This window comes from Leguminivora glycinivorella, chromosome 5 (assembly GCF_023078275.1).
Source record: "Leguminivora glycinivorella isolate SPB_JAAS2020 chromosome 5, LegGlyc_1.1, whole genome shotgun sequence".
In the NCBI taxonomy this organism is placed as follows: domain Eukaryota; kingdom Metazoa; phylum Arthropoda; class Insecta; order Lepidoptera; family Tortricidae; genus Leguminivora; species Leguminivora glycinivorella.
In genome coordinates this window covers 4,279,768-4,306,069 of record NC_062975.1, presented here as the reverse complement: position 1 = coordinate 4,306,069, position 26,302 = coordinate 4,279,768, and the positions used below count along the sequence as shown (strand labels likewise).

Genomic DNA, 26,302 nt, shown 5'->3' with positions numbered 1-26,302 from the left:
AATTTTTTTTTTCGTTTCCATACATAATAAATGGATTAATTAGTGTGAGAGAACCTTAATCATAACATTAAAGTCATTGTCAAGTGTTTGCACTTGTCAAAACAAATAACATTAGAAAGTAGTAAGGGATGTCACACACGTGTTCAGTAATTTTTTTTTAATAATTCGATAACCGTAAGATTTAAGAGGATAGATTCTTAGAGAAATTGATTGTATTGTAAGTAAAGAATCTTCCCTTAAAGTTAACGGAATTCAATAAAAACAGGTGTATAACAAAACATTTTATTTTACACTTTGTTGGCGTGATTAATAACATTAATTTCATTTTGAATTACGTTATCCGGTACGGTAGGACAGACAGACATAAACTATAAGGTTCCTAGTTGACTACGGAACCCTAAAAACAGGTATATACACATAAAAATATATATATTTCAACTTGAATCGTAGGTAGGTAGGTAGGTACTCACGGTCTCACGTACTTAGAACCTTACTCCAGAGCGCGAATGCTTTTTATTGAAATTTTATCTATTGTAAAATAATTAAAGAATTTTAAATTATAAAGTTAGTACTTAAGCTCCGAATGGCTACCCACGATTTAAGACTGCAATAATTTGTATGTATAAATAACCTGGATAACCTGGGATATGGGTTAAATTGTGGCGTAGGCGAGAGGCTGGCAACCTGTCACTGCAATGTCACAGTTTCGTTTTCTTTCAACCCCTTAAATATTTGCCAAGAGTGGCACTGAAGCTTTAGTAGTTTCATGTGTTCTGCCTACCCCTTTATGGGATACAGGCGTGATTGTATGTATGTTGTATGTATGTATGTATGTATATGTTGGAGGCTCATATTAGAGCCTCAGTAAAGAAATATACTAAAATAAAGAATGCAGTGCAGTTGACCGCGATACTTTCCAATTCAAATCTAACTGACGGTTCCTCTCAGGATGCCAACTCACCACCGCTTTCCTTAATGTCATCTTAACCAGCCAGGAACTAATCCATTTAAGCTGTTCGGGTCATATAAATAACAGACACAGTATCGCAGTCAAACACACTCAAGCATAGACTATTTCCATAGACTATATCTTGACATTCCAACATCCGCAGCCGTCATGCTGCGACACGGCCATTCTGACCTTCCACACGTCCGCGTGTGGAGAATACGATCAGGACCGCACAAGTAAACACTTTAGGTACAGGAGCAAACATCCACTCGGTTATCCTGACCACAATCATACATGCAAAAGCCAAAACAAGTTCGCAATAACCATTTTTAAATGAGTAATGAAAATGAAACAATGCCCTAATTGCGTAACCCGCAATCAGCATCATTGGCTAAAACCACCAATGAAAATCAAACGGCACACAGCCCTTATTGCGTAACCCGCAATCTGCATCATTGGCCAAAACGACCAATGAAAATCAAACGGCACACAGCCCTTATTGCGTAACCCGCAATCTGCATCATTGGCCAAAACGACCAATGAAAATCAAACGGCACACAGCCCTTATTGCGTAACCCGCAATCTGCATCATTGGCCAAAACGACCAATGAAAAACACACGGCACACAGCCATATTGCGTAACCCGCAATCTGCATCATTGGCCAAAACGACCAATGAAAAACACACGGCACACAGCCACATTGCGTAACCCGCAATCTGCATCATTGGCCAAAACGACCAATGAAAAACACACGGCACACAGCCACATTGCGTAACCCGCAATCTGCATCATTGGCCAAAACGACCAATGAAAAACACACGGCACACAGCCACATTGCGTAACCCGCAATCTGCATCATTGGCCAAAATGACCAATGAAAAACACACGGCACACAGCCACATTGCGTAACCCGCAATCTGCATCATTGGCCAAAACGACCAATGAAAAATGTATGTATGAAATGAAGGTACAGGAACATTATTGAAGTACTCATTGCGAACTTGATTCAGCCTATGCTTCATCAGTATCGTCACCATCTAGATTAGTTGGATATAGTATTGTGTCATTTTAAACTAATGTATTGGGACGTTATTGTTGGTAAACCGATTGCCAATTAATGGTTCTAATGTGTTCTATCACTTTTGTCTTCCGTTGTTACTAGGTACTATGTATAAATAACCTGAACAATGGTAGCAATTAGCAACTAGCATAAAATTTCCATATTTTATGTGTTACACCACCGTTTCAACTGGACCACATTTCAGCACTGACAGAATTATAGACAAGTATAAATAAGAATAATACGTCTAGTGAAAAGGGATACTGTTACAATTTGAATTCTAAGCCACTCTAAGAACCCTGTCTTATTGACGCCTTGCTTTATTTGCCTTCTAAAAGGTTCTAAGGTAGTACCTCTGTGTATTTATGTAGGTAAAGTCTCACGTCGCTCAGTTGTAAAAAGGTGTAAGTTCCACATAACATTTTATGCCTTTTTAAACCTGCGCTTCGTGAGACTTTTACAGTCAGTATCAATAGTGTAGTGGATGGAACAGCGCATCAAAAGTTTCTGACATCCGAAATAACTTTTCTAAATATATATTTTTCAATTAAAGAAAAAACGGAAAAATTCGCACCTCCGGCAGGACTCAAACCTGCGACCTGTTTGCACTTTAGGGTAAACGCAGCTATTAACGCCCCCTTAAGGCAATTTTACAATCGGGTCTAATTATTAAGTATACACGTTGTTCAAACATTTTATTTTCCTATTATATGTGATACTATGATAATTAAAAAAGGTAAATATTGTGTTACTTGTACTCAAATTAAACATTATGATATTAAAAATCTATTTTTAAATTACTGAGTCGATTGCTACCATTAGCGACCCATAAAAATGCATATGAAGCTATCAACGATTTTTAAGCAGCTATTACCGATTGTGTTATAAGTATGAGTAATTACCTGAACGCCCAGCGAGTACACAGTACAGCAACACCTAGTATAGTGGCATAGTCCACAGGTAACGGGTAATTTATTAAAAACATGTTCAGCATTGTCATCGAAGATTCATTTCTATTGTACCTATTCCTACCTACTTTTGTACCTATTCATATAACATTTTTCACGTCTATCATGCCCACTAAGAAATAAAACAAAATGAAATCACAAATCAAAACAATTATATATTGTGTTACTTTAAAAATTTTAAAAGTTTGTTTAACCTTCGTATCTTGAAACCCTCGCAACCCTCAGATGCTACATTCTGAACCACTCGCTACGCTCATGGATCAATATTGAAGTCTTTAGCTTGCTCGAGTATCATTATTAGATAGTAGGTATCATATTTGTACGTGCGGTTAAACAACAAATTTGCCCCCTTGTAAAACAAATTTAACTTTTGTCGTGATATTTTTTCCTACAGTGCTGCAAGAGAGGCACAACCCAAGAGGCTGTATTAGGCAACTCTTCTTGGTACCAAAGCCACATTTTTGTTAAAACTTGTATGTTTGTAATAATTGTATGGCTTTAATAATATCCTTAATATTATAACCTACTTATTTAGGAACGATCGGTCATACCTTCTCATGGTTTGTAATAGCGATTTCTATGAGTCGTTGAAAGAATATGTAAGCACTAACGTAAAATGTATGACCGACCCATATTAAACAACATTATTATTGTTATTTTATTATTGTTGTGGCTACTAAACACTTTGTTATTACGTGATATTCAAAATTTTTGACATAAAATCAGTTTTTATGGGTAAAACTCCTTCACAAACAATGTCTTACACAATATCCGTTTTCCAAAAATATTGTTATTTTAGTAAACTTTACAACGTCAAAAGAAGAAAACTAAGTACAAATGTGTATGTCGTTAATAGCTTTTTGAAAAAAACTATTATTTGGGTCTCAAATAATCTATAAACATACTTATGTTTCTAAAGAATAATATTGTAAAAGAAAGAAAAAACTTAACATGACGTTATAGTCATTACCGACCTATGGGTCGTTGATAGCTGCTACTACTAAAACTGATGAAGCTATCACCGCCCAAATTTAATTTCATGTTTTATGTATGTTAATGGATGTTTTTTAACAAATCGTGATAACCAATCTATAATTTATAAATGACTGAATATAATTAACAACAAAAGTAAATGTAAAATAGTCAATTGTTAACATAAACGTCTTAGCCAGATAAGTCAAATCCTTACTTGAAAGTGCAAGCGCCAGTATGGAATGTCCTTCTTCTTCGGTACCCACGACTTGATTGACGTATTATTATGATTTCTCGAACTACCACTCAAACTAATGTAACACTACCCTATACTCAAGAAATAAACGCTTTTAGAAAATAACCTACCTACCCTCACGTTACTAGTGGCAACGGATAAATGCCGAATTACTTATTAGATCGGTAATACCTTCCGATTTTCGATGGAGCGTTAATAGCTGCGTTTACCCTAGAGACTCAAACATAATTATAATATTTTAAGCGGGTTACTCACGTTTTTAATCAAGTCGAAATAACGCTCGACATGTTTCGATCCATTTCCGAGGATCTTTTTCAAAAAGATCTACCAGATACTTATAAGTAATATAAATCCTCACCTGTCCTAGTCATAGTGTACAGCGAATGGTCCCTCGTTTTCTTCTGCAGCAGTTTGTAGACGACAGCGGCGCCGGCCAGGAACACGACCACGGCCACTGCAATGCCGATGTACAGAGGCACGTCGTTGTGCGCCGCAACTGGGGGCAAACGGGAGATTAGGGGGTGTCAAGAATTTGCGGAACGGAGCGGCTTCGCTCTTTTTAATCTTTTTTGTGCTATGTGGGAGGAAAATATGCGAGCGGCCTGGCTGATTATTTTCTTCAAGTAAAAAATAAAACCTATAGTGTTGAATCAAGGAAAAAGCCTAGAAATAAACAGCTTCACCATTTCGTTTCAAATTTCTGATGCCGTCTGATCATGTTGCCGACTCAAACATACCGCATCCTTGTTATGGATGGAACGAACACTATCAGCTGCAGCAGTTTTCATATAATTTACAAAAATACGAATACTTTTAATGCTTATCGAAAGTGTTTGGAGATTTTATCTAAGACTACTTCGGGGTACTTCGAGGCGAAATGACAGCTGAATGAATAAAATCATTTTCCAATGAGAAACTTCTGAAAACAGATTTCTAAGTAGACGTCTAAATAGACCGGCAGCATTCAGTTAATGATGTAAACAACTCAATATTATTGTTGCCACGACTCACTCAAACATTAGCCTTTATCCTATTCCCGCGTTTTGATTTACAGCTCATTTCACAACCACCGACGTTTCACTCGGCCATTTGAAGACGCTTTCAACATCCAAACAAAGCGTAATAAATTACAAAGTAAGTTTTAGCTCCCATTTTCTGTCTCGCAAACTTTTATTAAGTGAGGGAACCATGATGTTGATGATTTAAAAAAGGAATATAAACATTTCTTGAAACTATAAAATTAACCACAGTCGCCTTGATAGTAGTTTAACAAATATAAAAATGCGCGTAAAGTTTCGGAGCGTCGATATAAAATTTGACGACGTGGAAGGAAAGATAATTTTCGTGTTTGTGGATGTAAATTTGTTCTCAAGCGACGGAATGGAACCGTACAAGTTTCTGGCAGCATGCCTTAATATTATTTATGTCATCGCGTCTCCAAGTTTACGATTGGGCTCTCGGCAGTTCGTTTTAACGAGTATTTTTTGTGTAATTTGCTGCCGTGAAAGGACCAGTCTTTTAAAACGGAGGGATGCTTTTTATAAAGTGTTTTTTGGACACGTGGGAGAGACAGTTGATAGAAGCGTCAAATGGTTACTAACAAACTAAATTATCATTACTGTTTTATTTAGAACAGTTATCCTCAATTATAAAAGGAAAAAAATGAAGCTCACGCTTTCGGAAATAAGGCCAAATAAATACTTTTTGAAGATCCCCGATAAAAATGAATTTTAAACTTTTACCCTAAAGAATTATCTCCAACATTGCCGCGATACGATGACTTAATTTCAAAAGATCTTATATCCCCGCCTGTTTAACAACCGGTTTTATGTTCTACGGTGAAAGAAAAAAGGGTGCTTAAAGCTTGGAGTGTAAATACAAGGAAGCCAGAATAAAGCCATCGCTCGATAACTCGATAACGATCTCGAATGTAGCCCGAGTAATTAAAAACGAGGTGGCGGTGTGTTCCACATAGTTGCTTTTTATAGCCACTTGCTAATTTTATGAGCATAGTTCTTTGCCTTTTCATATTGATCGTATGGGTGTATTTTCTTGGGTGTATTGAACTTTTGCATTTTCAGTTTTGCAACGTGGCTTGTTTTTTATGCTAAAAATATGAAATACCCTATGTATTTTAAACAGACAATTCGGATTTCAGAAAATGGTAAGTATCAGAGTTCAGATTTCCTACGTATAATGGCAACGTCAACTTCTTTACTACGTGCCTAATATTCATGTAACATCACTGAGAATGAGTTTTAAAAGGAAAACGGTGTTCAACAGTATTCTTTTCTCCGCATTCTCGAACAGAAACATATCAAAACTGCGCAACTATTCAACTCCGCGCAGACAACTTCCAACAGACTGTAATTCAAAGCCTTTGAAAGGTACCACTTGACTGGTTACATAAAGAACAAACTAAGCGAAGTTGCAAAGGGGAACTTTTTGCACCTGGCTGCGTAGGGCGTTTGCAGTTCGTTATAATTTGAACAATTTTAAAATGCTATTTGATGTTAAAAAGGTGATAAGTTGATTATTTTTTATGTGGAAGGGTGATAGGGCTGAAATAGCCAATTATGTTACGGCAATTTTAGGGTTTTCGCATTTCGTGTTCGAGGGTAAAAACAATCAATCTAAACCACATTGTGAATATAGCTGAATGTGAACAAAAAATGGTGCAATAAGTTTTACTACAATAGATAGATGGTATATGCTTTATAATGAGGAAGTGAAATATTACGTACAAATCGAAAGGACCAGAATATCAAACATTTTCTGAATCGCAGCAGGCTTCAATGTGCTTCAATCTCATGTTTTATTTCTGTCTCGTCACGTCAGCAGCCTCAGATCAAAACATCGTGTCATTACATCAACATGTCATGTAAGTTCATTATTTTTCCACATGAATGCCCGCGACGAAAGTCAGATTCTTGTATCGATCATACCAAAACCAATATGTGCGTGTAGCATGTAGCTATCATTACCGGAGGTGGGCCCCGTGAATGATTTGTTGTGATCTCGTCGAGAGAACGCAGCGGGCGAGCTCGACTTGCATCCAAACGCCCCTTGCAAACGCACCAAACAGCTCTCACCTTTACTGCTTGGAACTTTAGGTGCGTTCACGTTACTGTTTTCGTCAACGCATTTAATTCTGCAAGGCCTCCTGCCGCGTTATGGGCAAAGCGACAAGGGTTTGTAAATTTCGATTGGACTTTGTATCTGCAATCTCACTGCAGCTCCGAATGTACGGCTGGCACTGACAAATGTTTACACTGCGTACAAATTCCGACGTTAATCCGATAAGCGTCTGAACGAATCGTAAATTAATTCCGCAACGTTTTACGCGGTTTAGGGACTGACGTCCGCAATGAGGTAGCAGATGATTTATCGTGTTTCAAACTTTGGTTGGCATTAAACCTTATGGGACTTGGGAGTTGTTTATGTTTCAAATTGATTGATAACAGATTACGCTCGCGCCACAGCGAGAAGTACTTACCAATCATTGCTAAAATAATTTAATGTAATTTTATCAAATAAATTATTAACTCCATTGATAAAATTTAAATCAGTTGTTTTGTAACTTAAACAAAAAAAGCAGTACCTAATAATTGTTGGAACAAAATAATTAATGAACTATGAACGACCGTAATCAACTGAATTGTACGCTTTCCTTTAAACATTCAAGTAATATTAATGATATAATACGCAGTGTAGCGTTTCAAAAGCTTTCATAAATTCAGTTCAATTAATCTTTCTTCTATTACAGCAAGATACGACTGTAACCGAAGCTTAACTAGCAAGCCAATTCAAACGAACACCGACATCAGAACGATATGCGAAAGATGTCATTCAGTCATTTTTCGTCTCGTTCGCGCTAATACAACTACGGGAAAGCGCAAGTGTAACGCACGATATTAGAATGATATTCTTTAGCTGTTGTAATGATACCAGGGTCAGTTAGAATCGGCCTGTAAGTGTGCCCTAGATACGGCCGGGCCATGTACGTCAATTATCTCCGTATCAGCAATGGATCTAAATTAGCAATAACTCTTATGTTTATTCCCTTTGTTCGAATTTATTATCGTTTTGTGAGGACCGAATGTTAATTGTTAAAGGCATTTAGTTACATAAGATAAAGTTACTGCAGGTGTTATTCATTTCATAAATTGATTGTTTTTGGAATTATATTTTTTAATACGCAGCTACCTAGTGATAGTTACAGCATTAACTGGTCAGTCATCAGAAAGTGAAAAAATAATAATTATCAAAGCCATAACCGCAGGTTTTCCAAACTGTTGTCAAACTGAACTGAACTGAGAAAAGGAAATTTAAAACACTCCCATCAGTCGTGTTTTAATTTATCGCCGCTCGGTTCGAACTACTTTTTCCGCACTTGTATTTCAAAGTTGCCCTTTTATCTAAGATTAGTTTATTTTATCTATCACTGTCGTAGCTGTCAATGTTAAAATAAATCAGACTTCAAGCCAAATACCCATTCTCTCTTCAATATAAGCATTCCATTATATATACTCAAAGACGTACGAAAACAAACTAACCCTATTTCCTTAACAGACACTTCAACACTCCGTCCGCCGCCTTAGCTGAATTAACACTCCAATGTTTAGGCAACAAAAGATGAAAAGCTGCTATAAAATTCAACCATTTCCCCTTTATACGCCGGCAATTAGGCTAATGAAGTAGCGGCGGTACGAATGAATGGTACTGCCGTTCCCCGCATTCAAGTCTCACCTTTCATGTGGGTAATTTGCTGATGGTCCACATTCCCGGCTTGAATCAGTTCTAAGTAATGGTTTTGGGTTTGATGGTTAAGGAATTTTCAGGCCGGTAAGGTACGTGCTCCGTTTTGTGATCGGGAAATTACGTGTGCCTTAAGAATGTTTACTTAAGGAGCTTGGCCCGCATACGTTTAGTGGTGGAATTTTATGAGTCCTCTTGTAGTTATCGTAAAAATGCAGTCGAAGGATATTAAAAGGTTACATTAGGATTTTTACTGTAGCAGCAACTTTTATTTTTACTGTAGTGGAACACCGCGGCACTATCATAAATGACAGATTACTGTTATTTTCCTTGATGAATTGAGACTTTTTTATTGCCGTATTTTGACGATTGAAATTCAATCTGGCACATATTTTATCAATTTGAATGGCAGCGATATGCAATATTGCCACAACGGCATTTTTCACATGTGCCACGCTAAATATTTGCAATGAAAATAAGAAGTAAAAATGAACCTCGCGTAAGAGGTCGTCCTAATATGACGTGCCTATTGACTATCGCAAGTTCGCGCAAATCGACCTCATTTAAACGCGCGATAAGCATACTGAACTCAAATTGACATTCGCTCGATAAAATAGGACATCTATTTGTGTTGAATAATGTTCTATTCTATCACCACCAATCTCTCGCGCACACCCGAAATTCGCGAAACATCAGCCCTTGACGCAATTCCCTGAGCGATGATCCCAATAAATAATAATCAATCTAAAACAAGAGATAACAGAGGCCAATTTATAAGCAAATATGTCAGAGATTGCAGATTTATTTAGCGTGAAACCGAACGTGGTACGAGAAAGAAATTGTTGAGCAAACCAAACAACTGCCGCCTCGGGCTATTTATCAAATGCTCGATAAACAGACATAGGAAATTGAAATCGAGTCAACGGGGACCACGAAAATGATTTATTGCTATTATAAACAAAATAAGGATTGATCATTTTCCATTTGGGTATTGGATCGCGATTGTAGGGGGAACTGCAGCTTTCGCAATTACGGTAATGCCTTCAAATGTGTTTTAATCTTTTCCTCGATTATTGGTTGACAGCAACAAAATCAAAGTCATCCTTTTTCACCGGTAATTTTAATAATATTTTGGTTTAGCTTATTTACTAATTTATTGGATAAATATAGTGAAATACGTACCCGATACTAATAGCATTTTAATTTAGATTTTAGGATATATCAACACGAAGTAATTCACTTCTCACATTTTTGTTAGTATGTTAGTGTGCGTCAAAACGTAGAAGCTAAATTTGACCGGATTCCGATTGAGCTGAAATTTTGCACACATATGTAAATCACGTGACAATGCAATATTATGGTATCATGGAGCTGATCTGATGATGAAGCTGAAAGGTGGTCATAGGAACTATGAAACGTCGTATCCCCATCGTATCCCCATCGAGTAAGAGTTTTTTAGAAACGTCTCGGAGAGCAGTAGATGACTGTTGAAAGAAAGGTACAGTCGGCGATAAAAGCTTGTGCCAAAAATGATTTTTTTGCAAAAAAAACTTATTTTACGTAGCCTATGTATGTCCTCTCCTCTGGCTCTCCATGACTCCCTATTTTCCGTTTCTTCCGGCCAGTTATTAATAAATACCTATAGTACACAATATTTTACACGAATGGCTCGATAAAGAAAATAAACATAACAGAATAATCACCAAAGTGCTCACTGAAAATTTGGAAAGCAATAACAAAGCCATTACGCTAAAGAACAACCTTTAAGACTCGAAATGGTAAGTCAACATTCCGTAAGACCACCATAAAATTTTAGTCCCTCGTCTATATTTAGCCGATATGATACGACCCAGATGGTCATGGCTACCCGATTTTAGTATCTCTCGAATCTTTTTACGCGGCCAAATTACGTAGGTCCGTTCTTCTCTTTATACCTGAGGCTAAGAATATAAGATCGTTTGAATCGGAAGAAGGGTGGGCAGGTCATCTTAAACTGGTAGGTTACAGGTAGAACCGATAGCCTGTTATAAAGCGAGCAGTCCGTGTAACATTTCATAGTTATGATCTAGCGCGGAAAAGGAAGTATATTTTTAGTTGCATGGCATCTGGTTGGAACTCTGGCGCATTTCATAGAAATGGTTTAATTAAGGTGCCCCTTGTGGAATAGTTTCGTAATGTCCTGACATACGAAATCGTAAAAGTTGTAATTCTTAACCACCGCGTGTCATTTTTTGTCTTAATGCGAAGATAAAATATTTTGGCAGTTGTCCCCCCATTATTTATAAATGTTTTGTTTATATGTCTGTGACATAAAAATGTTCAGCTTTTTAATTATATAGTGTTGGTATTTTTATATGATTTCGCGGTTGATTTATATTTATTTTCTTCAGTATAATAAATTACTGTACACTTTTTTTATATTTCGCCCTTTTAAGATGTCATCCTTTATCGTTATGATTTAAATTGCTTTTCTTATGGCCTTCTTCCTCTTAATGTGACAGGTGTGTTGAATGTTTACATTATTTATGCTTTTACAAACAGAATATGTTACGATTTTATTAAGGTGCAACATTGTGTGTATTTATTTTATTATATGGAAGTAATTTATTATATAGACTGCAAATTGCACGCATACTACAAGGGCATAGATAGTTTGTAAATTATGATCTAACTTCTTCTTCCATACCCTACTACTCTTTGCCACGCGGACAGTAGCCGAGAGCATTTCTTTTTTTGCCACTTTTATGAAATGTGATATTTTTGAAAAAAATTGTGCTATTTCTACCCAGAATCACTAGCTTTTTCAATCCTAGTACAGTGAAACCTGGTTAAGTGGGACCTGGATAAGTGAGAAACCTCTTTAGTTGGGACCCAAGCTGCGGTCCCGACACTTTCGCACCGATTTACCTCTATTAGTGAGACAAAACAGACCTCTGTAACTGAGATCAGCCTCTGATTTTATAGTCACATTTCCCTCTATTAGTGAGACAGAATGTTATTTTACCTCTGTTACTGAGACTATATTTGAAATGTATATTAAATTAATTGTTTGTTAAGAATTTTATAGGAATTTACATCTGAGATACAAATCTAACCTCTGTAACTTGGACTTTATTGGAAATCTATTTCCATACTTTTAATAATGGCCTATCTTTAAATTAGGCCATTGATCCTGAGGTGATTTAAGAGTTTTCTTGTATATTTAAAATTCGATGATAAATATAAAAATTATAAAAAAAATACTTTCATAATATACCTATAAAATTTCTAAGACACAATGACGTCTTATACTTGAGTCTTATATTTAAATTAAAATACAAGGTTTATTTACTTTTCTTTTATAGTATGCAACAAATAATTGAACTACTATATGCAAACTATTTATCACCTCTATAACTGACATATCCCCTACCTCTATTAGTGAAAGACTGTAAATGAGAAAACATTTGATTATTCCTATCTAACTCTACCTTCAATAAGTGGAATACCTCTTTTAGTGAGATAAATTTTGTCGTCCCTTGAAGTCTCACTTATCCAGGTTTCACTGTAGTTAAAAAAATTATCCTATACGATTTTTTGTGAGGCGTTACAAAAGAGGAAAGTAACAAAAATGTATGGAAATTATAGGACACTTCTTGTCTCCCAGTGAGATTGAAGCTCATCGTGATTATGAGTACAATTGAACTAAAATTCCCTAAAAAAATTAAAATAAAATAAATGGCAAAAAAAAAGAAATTCTTAGCTAGGTATTACAAAAAAAACACAGCTACTACTCACTCTCATGGACTCCGCAGTAGTCACCAACACAGTCGGCGTGCTGTATGTGAGCGCTGTTCAGACACGGCGTGTCTCCGACGCAAGCTCGGCGGCGCGTCTGCTGGCAGTCGGTACCGCAGACCGACCACTCCGACCAAGGGCCCCAGCGACCCGCTGTGGAAAATATCACAAATTAGCAATGGATATTGGTGACTCATTTTCTACACACCACAATATTATATGAATAACGGTTAAGCTTTGAATAACGGTTAAAAACCGGCCAGCTGTCGGGCCACTTTTCCGTATTTTTCTCAAAAACTACTGCCGAGGCTTTCCTAGGGTCTACTGCAAAGAGTACGGATATTTAAACGGTTATTAGCGCTTATCACGATCACGATTTTTTTTACCTTCTGGACTGCATTAAATACATTTGCTTTCGTAATAAGTAGTGTTTCTTCAGATTGCCAATTGCTGTATTCTCTTTATTTGATTTGTGAAGTGTCTTTTGACGTAGGTCTTCATTTTGTAAGTCTTTTTAAAAAGACACTCCTTTTACTGTATAATTTATTCAACGTGTCATGTCAGAGCCGGAAATCGCAGAAGTAACTAATTATCTTTTATGAAATCTACTACTCACCGTCACAAACCTATCACCCATAAACAATCGCCTACGTTTTACCGACGTGAAACACATAAAGGCAAATATTTTAGATTTGATCTCAAAGTAGTCACAAGCTTAACAAATTTAAATTCTACTCCGATTTCAATCTAAAGATTAAATAAGTAAGATTGAAAATGATTTTGGCAGCACTGCAGCAATTACCGCATCGTTTGCCGTTATTAATAGGATATCTAATAATTCAGAGCGTATACCCACGGCCAATCGACTCTATAAATTGAAATTAAAATACATCAGCGCGCCGTAACTGCCCTTACATACGAGTCGGGCATAAATCACTGGTTTATTTTTTTTAAAGAAATAATAGCGCTGGGTTAGTGTTTGGTCTAAACATTTTAGGGATTAGCCAGTCGGTTTTCGTGGGTGGCATGAGGATGCTTTTACCAACAATTGAAACAAATGCCTACTTGATATAGACATAACTACTATACTAATGTTTGTAAATGGTTAAATCATTGTTTGCATTTTTAATTGTTGATATAGGTACCGGTTTTATTATTTATTTTGCTTTACGTAAATTTACAATTTGGTAAAAAAATAAAAATGAATTAAGTTGTATCGTTCAGTGTGTAAATCACAGGATGTAGCTATTTTGTTATTTAAAATAAGAAAAGTATTATTTGATTACCAGAAAGTTTGAACAACGCTTCATTAGATAAAATGTACAGATGTTGTGCGAAAAGCTTATCGTTCGTATTTTTCGGAAACGTTCGTATTTTTGTCATGCTAGTTCAGAGAGTGGCAGTACGTGTTGTACTGAGACTAACTGAAACAGCAGGACACGTTCGTACGTTTGGTACGAAATTCTTATCGCACTACTATGTACAGTTTTCAAATACCCACTATATTTCATTGATGACAAAACTTCGTTACAAAAAAGCTATATTTTTTTACTGAACTTTAAACTATTCGACATAAACATCTGAATATCAGACCGGACGTATATGTCGAAAGTAACTAACTTCAAAAATAGTTCCCTAAAATACCTGGCATCATTTATCCGCTAAGTCTCATGACTTCCTCCACCAATTACTCACTCCCCGCGTGTGTGGGTGGGACCATACGCATATTAAACTACAACAGTGTGTAACATTTCTTATTAATTAATGCGCACACACATAAATCAGTCGAGGTTCGTTAGAGGAACAACGCGAAGGACTTTCACATTTTGTAAAACGTATTTTTTACTTTAACAACTTTTTATGGCTCGAAGTAAGTTAATAAATTGTATGTAATTGCATCCCAGTGACGGGTCCATACGAATTTTAAGAACGCGTTTTGTTGGTAGTCGTTTGGAGACGTTTCGAGATAAAACTGGTAAAATAAATAATGTAATATCATCATACGCTTTCAGAGAGGAAATTTAAAACAATGAGGCAGATGTGCGAGGATAAAAACGTATGAAAAATTGTAATGGCGCCTTAATATCTGCGAATCGCATCTGGGCCGGCTCATATATGAGAGTGTGTTACAAATTCGCTCGTATGTAATCCAGTATTTTCTCGTTTAGGAAGCCCGTATTTGCATATCTTTCACGTGTTTTGACACGAATTACTTGCCAGGTGACAATAATACTGATATTGGGTTTCTTTTTTGAAGATATACAAGTTGATTTGATAATAACATGTAGGTGGGAGTACCTATTTTACAGTTTTGATGTGACTTTTTCAAAATATTAAGCACAATAAAACTTAATCAACTAATAAAAAAAAACAACATATAAACTAGCCTAACTAGCCTGTGTGGTGACGGGTTAAGAATTTCACCACCCCCTTTCTTCCCGTGGGTGTCGTAGAAGGCGACTATGGGATATGGGTTAAATTGTGGCGTAGGCGAGAGGCTGGCAACCTGTCACTGCAATGTCACAGTTTCGTTTTCTTTCAACCCCTTATTTGCCAAGAGTGGCACTGACGCTGTAGTAGTTTCATGTGTTCTGCCTACCCCTTTATGGGATACAGGCGTGATTGTATGTATGTATGTATAAACTAGCACAAGTATTACAAAAAATACTGGCATTCCAAGTTTCCTTATTTAATTATCTTCATTATGTATTAAATTAACTAAAATGTTGCATGGAAAGCTAGAAACATTTCTGTAACAAGAACAAAGGTTCCATATGAGTAAATAAATTCCACAAAATTCCAGCTCATAATAATTATTCAACTCTTTGAAGTGAAGTGCATTAATAAAACGGTTAGACTGAAACTGTTGCTGCGACCGCCAAAGAGGACTCTAGCCAAAAATACAATCTTTGACACTCCGTGGAGAATCGTAGTTATCTCTCTCTATAGCTCTTCTGTATTAGCACACCTCGGACAATGGGGGCGATTTTTGAATCTCGCATACGGGATTTTGTCACTAAAATACCGGTTGAAAACGGTGACTTGCTTATTATTTTCAGTGTCAATTTTCTGAATTCGAACGCGTGAGACTCAAAATCGGCTCGAATGTCGATCAAATATATGAAAGAGGCGCGTTCCTCCGCACACAGTCTAAGCTCGACGCGTATCACGCTTGTATGAGTTAGATAAGACAGATCGACTGGTCGCGTTTTTGACAGGCGGCAACTGTGAGGTAACTGAAAGCGGGTGGCGGCACTTTCAACGGTGAGCGGGAGTGGCTATATAGTACTCTTTATGATACTGTTGTGCGACAGAGTCAGCCGCGAATCGTTCGCCACAGATTGTCAACGATTGTTCTCTTGGCTAAAGGCCCGGACATGTGTAACCAATTAACTGAACAATAATCCGGAGTTAGAGTTTAACATCTACTGATTGGTTTTTATTGTCTACCCGGTTGGTCTATTTTATTAGGAACACAAGGTTAAGTTTATTTATAAACAAATGAACCCGGAGTTGTATTCGAATGCTTTTTCACATACCGTTTCGGAAAGGGGATTTTTCTTCCCAGCTAGGAGGGAGCAAAGTGGCAATTTTCTGTCCTAGAACACTATCTTTAAGAGGGCTTTCGTGTGAAAAACAGTGAAATCGCAACCGAGCGCTTGATCATACCGTTTGTGGTATCAAATTGAAGGGCTTTGCGAGTAGTTTACAAATATATATCACATTATAGGACTTTTTCTACTTGGTCTAACAAAATATGAGAAAATTTCCAATAGTGGTAATAATTGTACCGGTGAAGGCTCGTTTTCAACAAAATCGTTTTCAAACGCCCTTGCCATAAATATATCATCTTGAAAACTAATAAAACAATTATTATTCATCTTTACTAGGTCTATTTCTTGAATGGCTAATTTTAATTTGGCTTTGTATGTAATTTTATAAAAAACAAGGACAAGAGATTATTTATTAATCGAATCCAATAGAGGGTCCTTTCAATTGATTGAATCCTTACTGTTCGACATTTCCGTTACACATTTAATCATCTCCAATAATAAAAGCATGAATAATCAAGACCATGACTCATATGACTAAGACTCCATGCAAACATGTTCAAAACATCATGTCAATCTACACTACCGCATGAAACTTGTCAGAAACGCGGTAAAATTCGTCGCCCTCATATAACTGCGATTGAAGTAGGTACATTCAACGACTCATATTAAATATAGATGCGAACAAAGTGTCAAAATTATGTATACACGACTTTACTGCTTATACGTTAAGATTGTGGATACATACTTTTGGTACTTTGTCAGTATCTATATTAGGTACAAGCACACAAGTAGGTCCTGCCTTTGATGTGACCGGACTAAGTACTCGACTTTATGTAGGCATAAAAGGTTTTTTTAGTTCAGATCCGAGATATGACTAAAATGGTCGTTATGCGTAATGAAAGGATTTAGGCACGTGTTTTGTTTTATTGTTCGATGCTTTGTTTAACTGGTGTTTTAATTTAAACGGGGCTTATACCTAAGGGGAAAGTTAAATTGTCAGGGTCGCATGTTTTTGAACACTGTTTTACTGACTTAGGGCCACTTGCACCAACGAAAATGGAGGTATAACCCTTGGGTTAATTCTGGGTATATACCGCTTCTCCTTAGCCAGAACCAGAGGCTTATCTTATCAAACTTTATAGCATGATTGACTTTAAAATATTGCGCGAGGCCATTGAGATCAAGAAATATCCAAACTTTAATAGAGAAGATCACTTTACTTTACCACCGGCTTGGGATCCAGTAGTACATCTGATAATGGAACATGCACGACGATGGCTGTGAGGCATTTGTGTTGTGTGGTGTTGGACATTTGCAGTTTGTTTTTGTCAATTTTGTGTATATTAATTTATTAATTTTTTTTAACATATTAATGGTAATTTTTTTGAAAATTGTATAACTAGCTTTATTAATAGTGTGTGAACCAACCTTAAAAATCTATATTATTTATGGTCATGGTTTGTTTATATTTCTTGTATGTGGGTAGCTTTTGCACATTGTAATTTTTCCTAAGCCAGCCGTTGACCACGAATGCTGTAAAGTGTTCGAAACGTCGGGATGAATTGTAAATTCATTATACGCGATTTAGTCCGTTTCCATTGTTTTATTTCATGAGTAACTAATATCGCGGTAACCGAAGACAATTTTATCTCTAAGTTTGTTAGGTACTTACCGATTAATAACTGTTGTGAGCTATCGTACGCTTGCAGATCCATATATCCATCTTCATTGGCAGCATTAAGATACAAATAAATTTAGTAATTGTTAGCATTCATGTGATGTAACAACTAACAAGTTTAATCTAAGTGAGGTTGGAGTTTAATTTACCTTGAGCTTGAGCTTACCTGGGAGTGACGTAAGCCTGCATTAATTAAGTTTACGGTAATAGTGGAAGCTTGGCACAGTTGGCACTTAAGACTAATTTAAGGTAACTTTGACAATAACTGTATTAATGAGTAACTGTATATTGTTCAAAGTATTGGTACAAGCTTATTTATGTGTCTCTAAATGTATTGAGGGCAATTATGAATGACAAAATATTTACTGGGGAGTATTTCTTGTAGGTAAGACAAAAACATTTGTGTCATTGAAATCTTTTTCTGGGTTCATGCTGTATTTTTCAACTTTGTCCTCTTTTGCGTTATCTACATACCAAAGAGCTGATGGCAAATTCTCCCACAACGCATCAGCATTGCTATACATTGTGTAAATACCGCTAGCATAGATAAATCCCGCCTACCGGGTTACTTTTGTATTGAAAATACATACCATACAAGTAGGTATACAGCCTGGCAAAAATGTGTAGAAATTAAACAGTTTCAATATCGTAGTGGTGATGCCGTCCCGTCCAAATCAAAATGACTGTGTTAGAACGACACTTTTACCGCTTTTTACTGTTTTTTGCTAATCTGTATATAAGTACATGTTGAGTTGTATGCTTAGTGTTAATAATTTTATATAAATAAATATTTCAGCCATCTTACCACTTGGACACGATATGCAATCCGGCGTCCTCTGCACGGCCTGACCCTGGCAGGGTGCGCCACCGTTCAACGGGTGTGGCTCCGTGCAACTGCGGGTCCTTCGCTGGCCGCCGGCCGCACGGCCGTTGCAGCGGCATTGCGTCCACGGACCCCAGGGGGACCAGCCGCCGTTCACTGTTGAAAATAAATGCTTACTAAGTATTTTGTCAAGTCATTTCAAGTAAACTTTACAAATGTAGACACATCCGTCGTCTTCCGCATGCCGAGTGAGCTAACATCGCCACAGTGTGGTTACCCGGCCTCAAGCGAGACGACTTTTATTGCTTTTTTTTAATTAGCCCGAAACTGCCCAAGATCTTCCCGAGATTGGAAAAGAGTGAGGGGAGGCCTTTGCCCAGCAGTGAGACACTATATCAGGCTCCTAATAATCCGACAATTTGAATTTTGCGCGCTTTAATCATATTTACAAACCATAGTTTTTTTTCTCAGAAGTGCAACAGCACAAGACACCACTCGGTCGGAAGAAATCACAGAACGGTTGGACGCAAAAGGTTTACAAATCCTTTTTTTAATGGACGTAGGTAGATAAATCATTTGACTAATGAATTCAGTTTCATCTGATGGTGGGTTCTGAATTGTCAATGCTGTTTAAGAATTCACTATTGAGTTTATAAAGTTCAGCCTTTAAGGGCGGGTTGCATCAAACCGTCTGTCACCGCTAAAGGTCCCTTAGATTTTATTGTCTGGGAAGTTCCATAGACGTCTGCTGCGTGACGATGATGTCTGTCAAATATGGCTGATGCAACTGGCCCTAAGTTATACTACTGAGTAGATTACCAGGAAGTGAGTTCCAGTCCTTAGCCTTCATATACTAAAACGCTTGTAACAGCGTTCATTAAAATTTAACATTTTGGATAATTCATCACTATTTACATGGTCTGTAGATGTGTGAATTGATGGACAGAAGATGAGTAATTTTGTATGCCAGATGTGTTAACTATGCTCATGATAATTAAGCCAAAATAGCGTACCTACCACATTCCAATAGCCAGTACTCATTTTTGCCTTCTTAATATACCGAAAGTAAAATCTGTCCAACAGGCATGCTTAAAATGCTCAGTATAATCCAAATGTATGTTGAGCTACTCAATCTGAATAACAAATTAAGGGATTTTTTCTATGAAACATAATTTAATTCCCAGCAAAATATATCATCACGATGGATTCCTTTTTTGCCCTACAACCATTAATCAGTCGGAAGCTATTTTTATCTAATCTCTATCAATGCGAGGCGAAACCTTTTAATGGGCGATTTCCCTAAAAAAATCCAAAGCGTTTCTAATACGAAAAACCGGTTAAGTGCGAATCGGACTCGCTGACAGAGGGTTCCATTAAAATTTTACTTATTTGTAAATAATTAATGTACCTAGTACATTACTTTATAGTGAATGAATATTTTTTAGAATGTTTGTACGTGTAGTATACTAAATAACATACTATTTAACAAATTTAGTTGTAAATACTCGTAGGCCAGTGTAAAATATTAAGGTGCATTAGGGTAATTCGGAAAGTCGTCTAATTTCGAAAGTCGCATAAAAATCATAATTATTTCCATGATATCAAGAGTCCCCTTTCGAAATTACCCGAGCTTTCGAATTTCTGTCATTCGGAATTACCCTAATGCACCTTATATCAATTTTGATATCCTTGTGAGTGTACAAATATGCATTTCTTCTGACAAAAATGTCTGTAAGTTTTCATAGCTTGAAGGGTATGTAGCTCCTGAGCAAAATAATAATATAATGGTATTAATTTTAATTCGATACCTCTACGTTTCCAAGAAAAGGGCTAGACACACACATTGATGGACGGGCAACAAAGTGATTCTATCCTAAAACAGTTTTTCTTTGCAACAAAGTTCTCATTTAAGGGTGTAGCTTTTTTGAGTTACGGAACCCTAAAAACTAGGCATTCTCAGGTATCTCCTTCCGCAAATCGGTTGCATGCTGGTGGGACACGCGAGTTCGCGTGTCGTTGTAGGCTAACTAACCGCGACAGCCTTCCTAGAACCCCGTTTTGAAAATAGGCGATGTTGACCACCGCGGTTGTTCGCTAATTGGGAGGGTCAGTATTGTTCCTAGTAATATAATAGTGGTATTATTAATTAATAAATATTCGTATGAGAAATTTAGAACAACTTTGATAAAGATAAAAGCAGATTGGACTTGGTACAGTCAACAACACAGTTGTGAATACAGTCAAAGTGCCAAGAATATGTATACAGAACTTTATTGCTTGTACATTAAGGTGTTTATACATATTTTTGACACTTTGGCTGTATTCACAGCTGTGTTGTTGACTGTACATGATTTAGGTAGTCCCTTAATTTTTTTTTTATTGATTGAAAACAAAGATTACAGTTATACAGTTTCTAGTTTTTTTTGCCAAACTTACGTTTAACGGCGAAATGAAGCACTCATTTTCAAAGTTAACATAGGTATTCATTAATCTTTGGCACTCATTGTTTGTCAACACTGGGATACGCTAACGACTACGTAACTTACTCTGTAGATATCGCTCACACTGACACACCTACAAACAGTACCTTAGGGCCCATTCACATGGTTTCATTGCGGTTTTTGATTATTGTAAAATCGATAGTCCGCAATGTAACTAAATTCGCATAGTTCTCCTGCCATCTAAATGAGCCCTTAGTTACCAAGACGTATAAATAAGTAGGTAGTTTACACAAGTAAAACTGTCTTAATCAAGGTGAGGATTGTTTGAACAAGAATGATCAAAATATAATTCGACCAAGTTATGCAACAGCTTACAAGAATAAGTACGTAATTTAAAAATGACAGTTTCAGAATCCATCAACTTAATATTCCCATATTTCGCTCAGACTTCCTTAATATGCGACACTCATTGTTACTCCCACTAAGTGCTTCACGCCATTGCGACAAATGCATCACTAAACTCACTATAATGAAGCATCATTATGTTCATTATACTCATTCGTTCAACGGTACATCGCCATATGTTGCCTAAATTGTCTCGAATACAGGTTGCCGTGGCAGCCCTTTTTTGTAAAGTTGTTTATGGAGTACAAGAATGTGTATAAATATTGAACATTAAAGTTCGTTGTTAATGAAAATGCTTTAGGAAATTGGTTAGCAATAAGTAGTGTGTGCAGTTCATGAAATATGGCGTTGAATGAACAAGATATTTGAAGAAGAGAGAGAGATTATGAGAAGTGAAACTACTAAAGATTTTGGTAGTAATAATTGAACACATCTTAAGAGATGACGATTTATTCTTCCAAAGGAAATCTTGTGTTCAAATACCGCCTTACCATTGCTTTACTTATATGCCTACTGCACTCAACACTTAACCTTTAATAAATAAATTAGTATTATTGTAGTACGTAGTACAATATAATGAACTCCTGCCTGTCAACATATGAGTTATTTATTCCCCTAAACTCACTTTAATGGCATATCAGTAAAATTCCTTAATTTGCTTTGGTTAGCATTTTATCGAAACAGCTTTCATCCAAATTGTTTCAGACCACCCGTGGTTAATCATTCTGGCGTATTCCCAATAAAAATTGATTGCCCTTAGAGAATTTGGCCCGTTATTAACTTATTAAAGTACTGTTAATATTAATCTGCTGTCTACAAGTTTAAATTAAGTTAGAAAAGGCTAGTAATTATGGGCGGTTGTTTTGAAATATGAGTTATTAACATGGGAATTGAAATTAGTTGGGTAGCAGCTTCTCGAGTTAAAAATCCGAAAGTACCGTCACCTTTAGAATTCAAATGTTTTAAAATGGGTCACTATGACTATAGTATTTAGACTTTTATTTCACGCATTTCAAAAATACTAGTTCTTGAAATGCGTGAAATAAAAGTCTAAAATCGTTCCATCAAAAACGTTTTCTGTATTAATATCTTACGGAAGACTTTTAATATATAATTCGTTATCAAGGTTCACATTGGCTAAGACTGTTCTATTGAGCCATCACTTATCATAATCAATACTCATAAAGAAGATGCAGTCTTTGACAAAACCGATAACAATTTCCAACATGTTAATAAACTAACGGTACCGAATTAGAAATTTCGTCGCGTCATTAAAGTTTTTAAGTTATCACGCGAACACAAAGAAGCATCTTCAGAGGAATGCTATCTGGAGATAGGAGATAATACTTACAATAGCGATAAAGCTAACACGCAAGCCAACACTAAATAATAGTGTGAAGTCAGTATTGTCAACGCCCACTAAGTAATAAGAGGAAAGTAGGGGGCTATTATAGTGGACTTCGATTTTGGGAAGGGGCAGCCACTTCTGTGTATAAGAAAAATAAATATGATTTAGTTGGTAATCACTTCTGGAAGTTTCCTTATTCTATTTGCTTTGAAGTGATTTTAGGTACCCAATGAGCAAATTAGAAAATTAATAGGTATCATTAAAAGTTTAAAATCAATGAGGCTACCGTTTAAGATACATGATACGTATGTTTACAAAACTATACAAAAATTGTATAATCGCTTTATTTATTTTTTAACTTGAAAACAAACAGTAAATCACAACATGGTTTTTAAACAATATTTTCATTCAGAATATGAAATATTTCAATACTTAAATGTTAAAACCATAACAGCAACTCTCGAGATCACAGTTTACTATAATCACATTACATTGCTCGAATAGTCTAGATAATAATGTAGGTGTAACGGGCAAGATGAAATTCAAAACAGAGGTGAAATGGCTACAACGGGTCTAATAAAATCAATAGGATATGTTGCGTATTTGATACAAATACTGGAATTGTATTGGAGCAAGTAAAGTTGCGGAGTCTATATATTCAAGAAAATAACAATCCTCGCGGCACAAATAGTTGAGACAAATTAAATAACCTTTATTTAGTCCTAAATTAGTAGTTATTCGAGTTTCAGAGTCTCAGAAGTTGTGGAAGTTTTTGAGAACCGAAGAAGGTTTTTTCCCATGGATTGCCAAAGAACTTTATTTAAAAGATTGGCGGTTCAGTTCAGACACAGATAAAAGGCGTTATAGGATTTAAAATATAAAATTAATAATATAGTGACCATTTTTTTTTCATATTTAATAACGACTTCATATTAAGCTACTTTTGGGTTTTTGAGGTATCACATTTAATAATGATTTGATCAAATTTTTGATAATACGTACCGGTAGCCATAATTTAAAACAACAAAAAATATCCTCAACTTGGGATGAACCAAACTTGAAATACCCGCACTTAGAACCCATATAAAAGTATTGTATTAAGACCATTTGGACCTTACTGGGGAATGAATTCTGAGAAAAACTCTTATTTGACTGGCCTAACACACAATACCGTAGGTATATTACGCGACATCTATTGCTCAATTCACACGTTAGCACAGCCGTAACAAAGGGAACTCTGTCCCTCTAATAAACGTAATTGGTCCCGGGGAACTATTCCAATTAGTATCTTAAATATATGTTTCCAAGTAGGTAAGTTTGCACGGAGAAATTGAGGTTCAGTTTATAATCCAGCGGATTTCGGAGGTTGTCTAAGCTAGGACGAAACCGCAATAGGATTTAGGAGCCGAAGCGCTATTGATCATGGTCGAGTAATGGCGAAGCTAAGTTCTTAATATTAATTCGTGGAGTTATCGTTTGTTCAGTGAAGTTTATAAACTTATAGTTTAGTCATCTTAGTCAACAAAAAACTTGAAACACAAGATTGAATGTTATTTCATGAATATAGAAAAGCTTAAAATTAATTTGACTTGGTGAAACAAATAAATAATACGTTGCAGTACACAATTATGAATGCTAAGGGTAATAAAGAAATAGCTTTATTTCTGTACTTGCTTGTTACTCCTGGTGCGAAGGGACACGCACGATATATCTGTTATTACCGCACAAAGCAGCACACGACCAATAATTTTACCCTTAATGATATAAAACAAGGATTCGGACGTGTAAAGTCAGAGGTGCTGATTGCAATCAGTTAGCCAGGCGCCATATTTCCGAGATGGCGTGGGCGCGCCTCTAATGACTCTCCCATGCGCCCGCGCATCAGTGCAATAATTGTACGGCGCATGCCCTTTTGATCTCGCTGAAGTAAAGATAGTTATTACGTACAAGGAGGGTGAAATGAGCGTTAAACTCCATCGGGAATGGTTGTCCGATGAATTATGTGGAACGTGTTCGATGTCTTGTTAGGTAAAGCGTATTAAATCGTTGGAAGATTAGCGGGCAATTTTGTTATTAATCCCTTCGTTTACCGGTGGATGCGAATTGATTTCTGTTTTTATGTTTTGCTGAGCTTTTGCAGGGACTTAATGTGTAGGTGTTCATTAGAACATGTTAAGAGTTGTAAGTACTACGAACCTGATCTTTATAATATTTATGGTACCTATTTTTAGTAAAATCTTGTGGAAAGGCATTTTCGTTTAGTTTCAATTGGGATTTTTGTGCCCTCAAAGTGTCACGACTAAAACTTTTGTGACGAAAAAATCAAATTAAGTACAAGATATTTACCACTAAAATGAAGAAAACACCCCACTCTATTAAATTCTTCATTAAAACATTAACGCCTATTATCAAAACAAAGACGCCATATTATATTTCTAACAAATGTTTCTCTTGTGGCCACTTACTATTCACATGTGCTACTATTTCGTCTGAATCCAATGAATGGGCTGAAGTGTCACCATATGGGCTTAGTTCGAGTGTTAGGGGAAATAAAAAAAACTTACCATAGACGGTGAGAAGTGCTGGTTCCGAAATTCTTTTGCCCGCGATATTTTCGGCCACGCAGCTGTAGTTCGCCATGTCCTGATGACAATATAGCTAATTTAGTAAAGGCATTAACATGGATATAAATAGACAAATGGAAGTACAACTTAAGTTTTAGAAAAAAATCTACAGCAATGTTTCGTGTATGGCTTTGCGAGTCATTGAAGAAAAACAAAGTTACATTGGGGCTGACTTATTTCTAAAAAAAATTTAAATAATCAATTTAAATGAACAATAAAATATGTAATATAATAATGTATGTATTAAATATACATATATATTACCTAAGCAGTATATTCAAATTCATATTCAGAGAATATATAAACTGAGAACAATAAGGATAACATTAGAAGAAACAAATGTTGAAACAGAAATTCAGTGCAAAATCCTTTTAGCAGAAACTGACAAAACCCGTGTTAAAATTACAAAGGACAAGCATTACTTCCAGCAACACGTGATTATATTAACTATTTACTTATTTGCTGAACCTTATTTACACTTACAAAATCAACCTTTTTGTTTAAGCGTAGAGTTCAAAATACTAAGTGAGATAAACTCCACAGATGAGGTTTAGCGAGTAAGCAGTGTACTTATTAATTAAGAAGAGCACTTCCGACACCTCTGCGTACTCATATAACGTTACGAGTTCATAAACATCTGAATAGGCTAACGTTCCAAATATATGTATTCACGACCTTAGAGACGTGT

At 36.2% G+C, this 26,302-nt stretch overlaps 1 protein-coding gene across 1 annotated transcript in view; it reads right to left on the bottom strand.

Moving 5' to 3' along the window:
* The window catches only part of LOC125226098 (netrin receptor UNC5C-like), a 162,195-nt gene that overhangs the window by 5,115 nt on the left and 130,778 nt on the right, over nucleotides 1–26,302 (bottom strand). Inside the window, 5 exon segments of the mRNA XM_048129957.1 lie at nucleotides 4,565–4,702; nucleotides 12,742–12,894; nucleotides 17,968–18,018; nucleotides 18,779–18,952; nucleotides 25,555–25,633. Of these exon segments, the coding sequence (XP_047985914.1) occupies nucleotides 4,565–4,702; nucleotides 12,742–12,894; nucleotides 17,968–18,018; nucleotides 18,779–18,952; nucleotides 25,555–25,633 (595 nt within the window).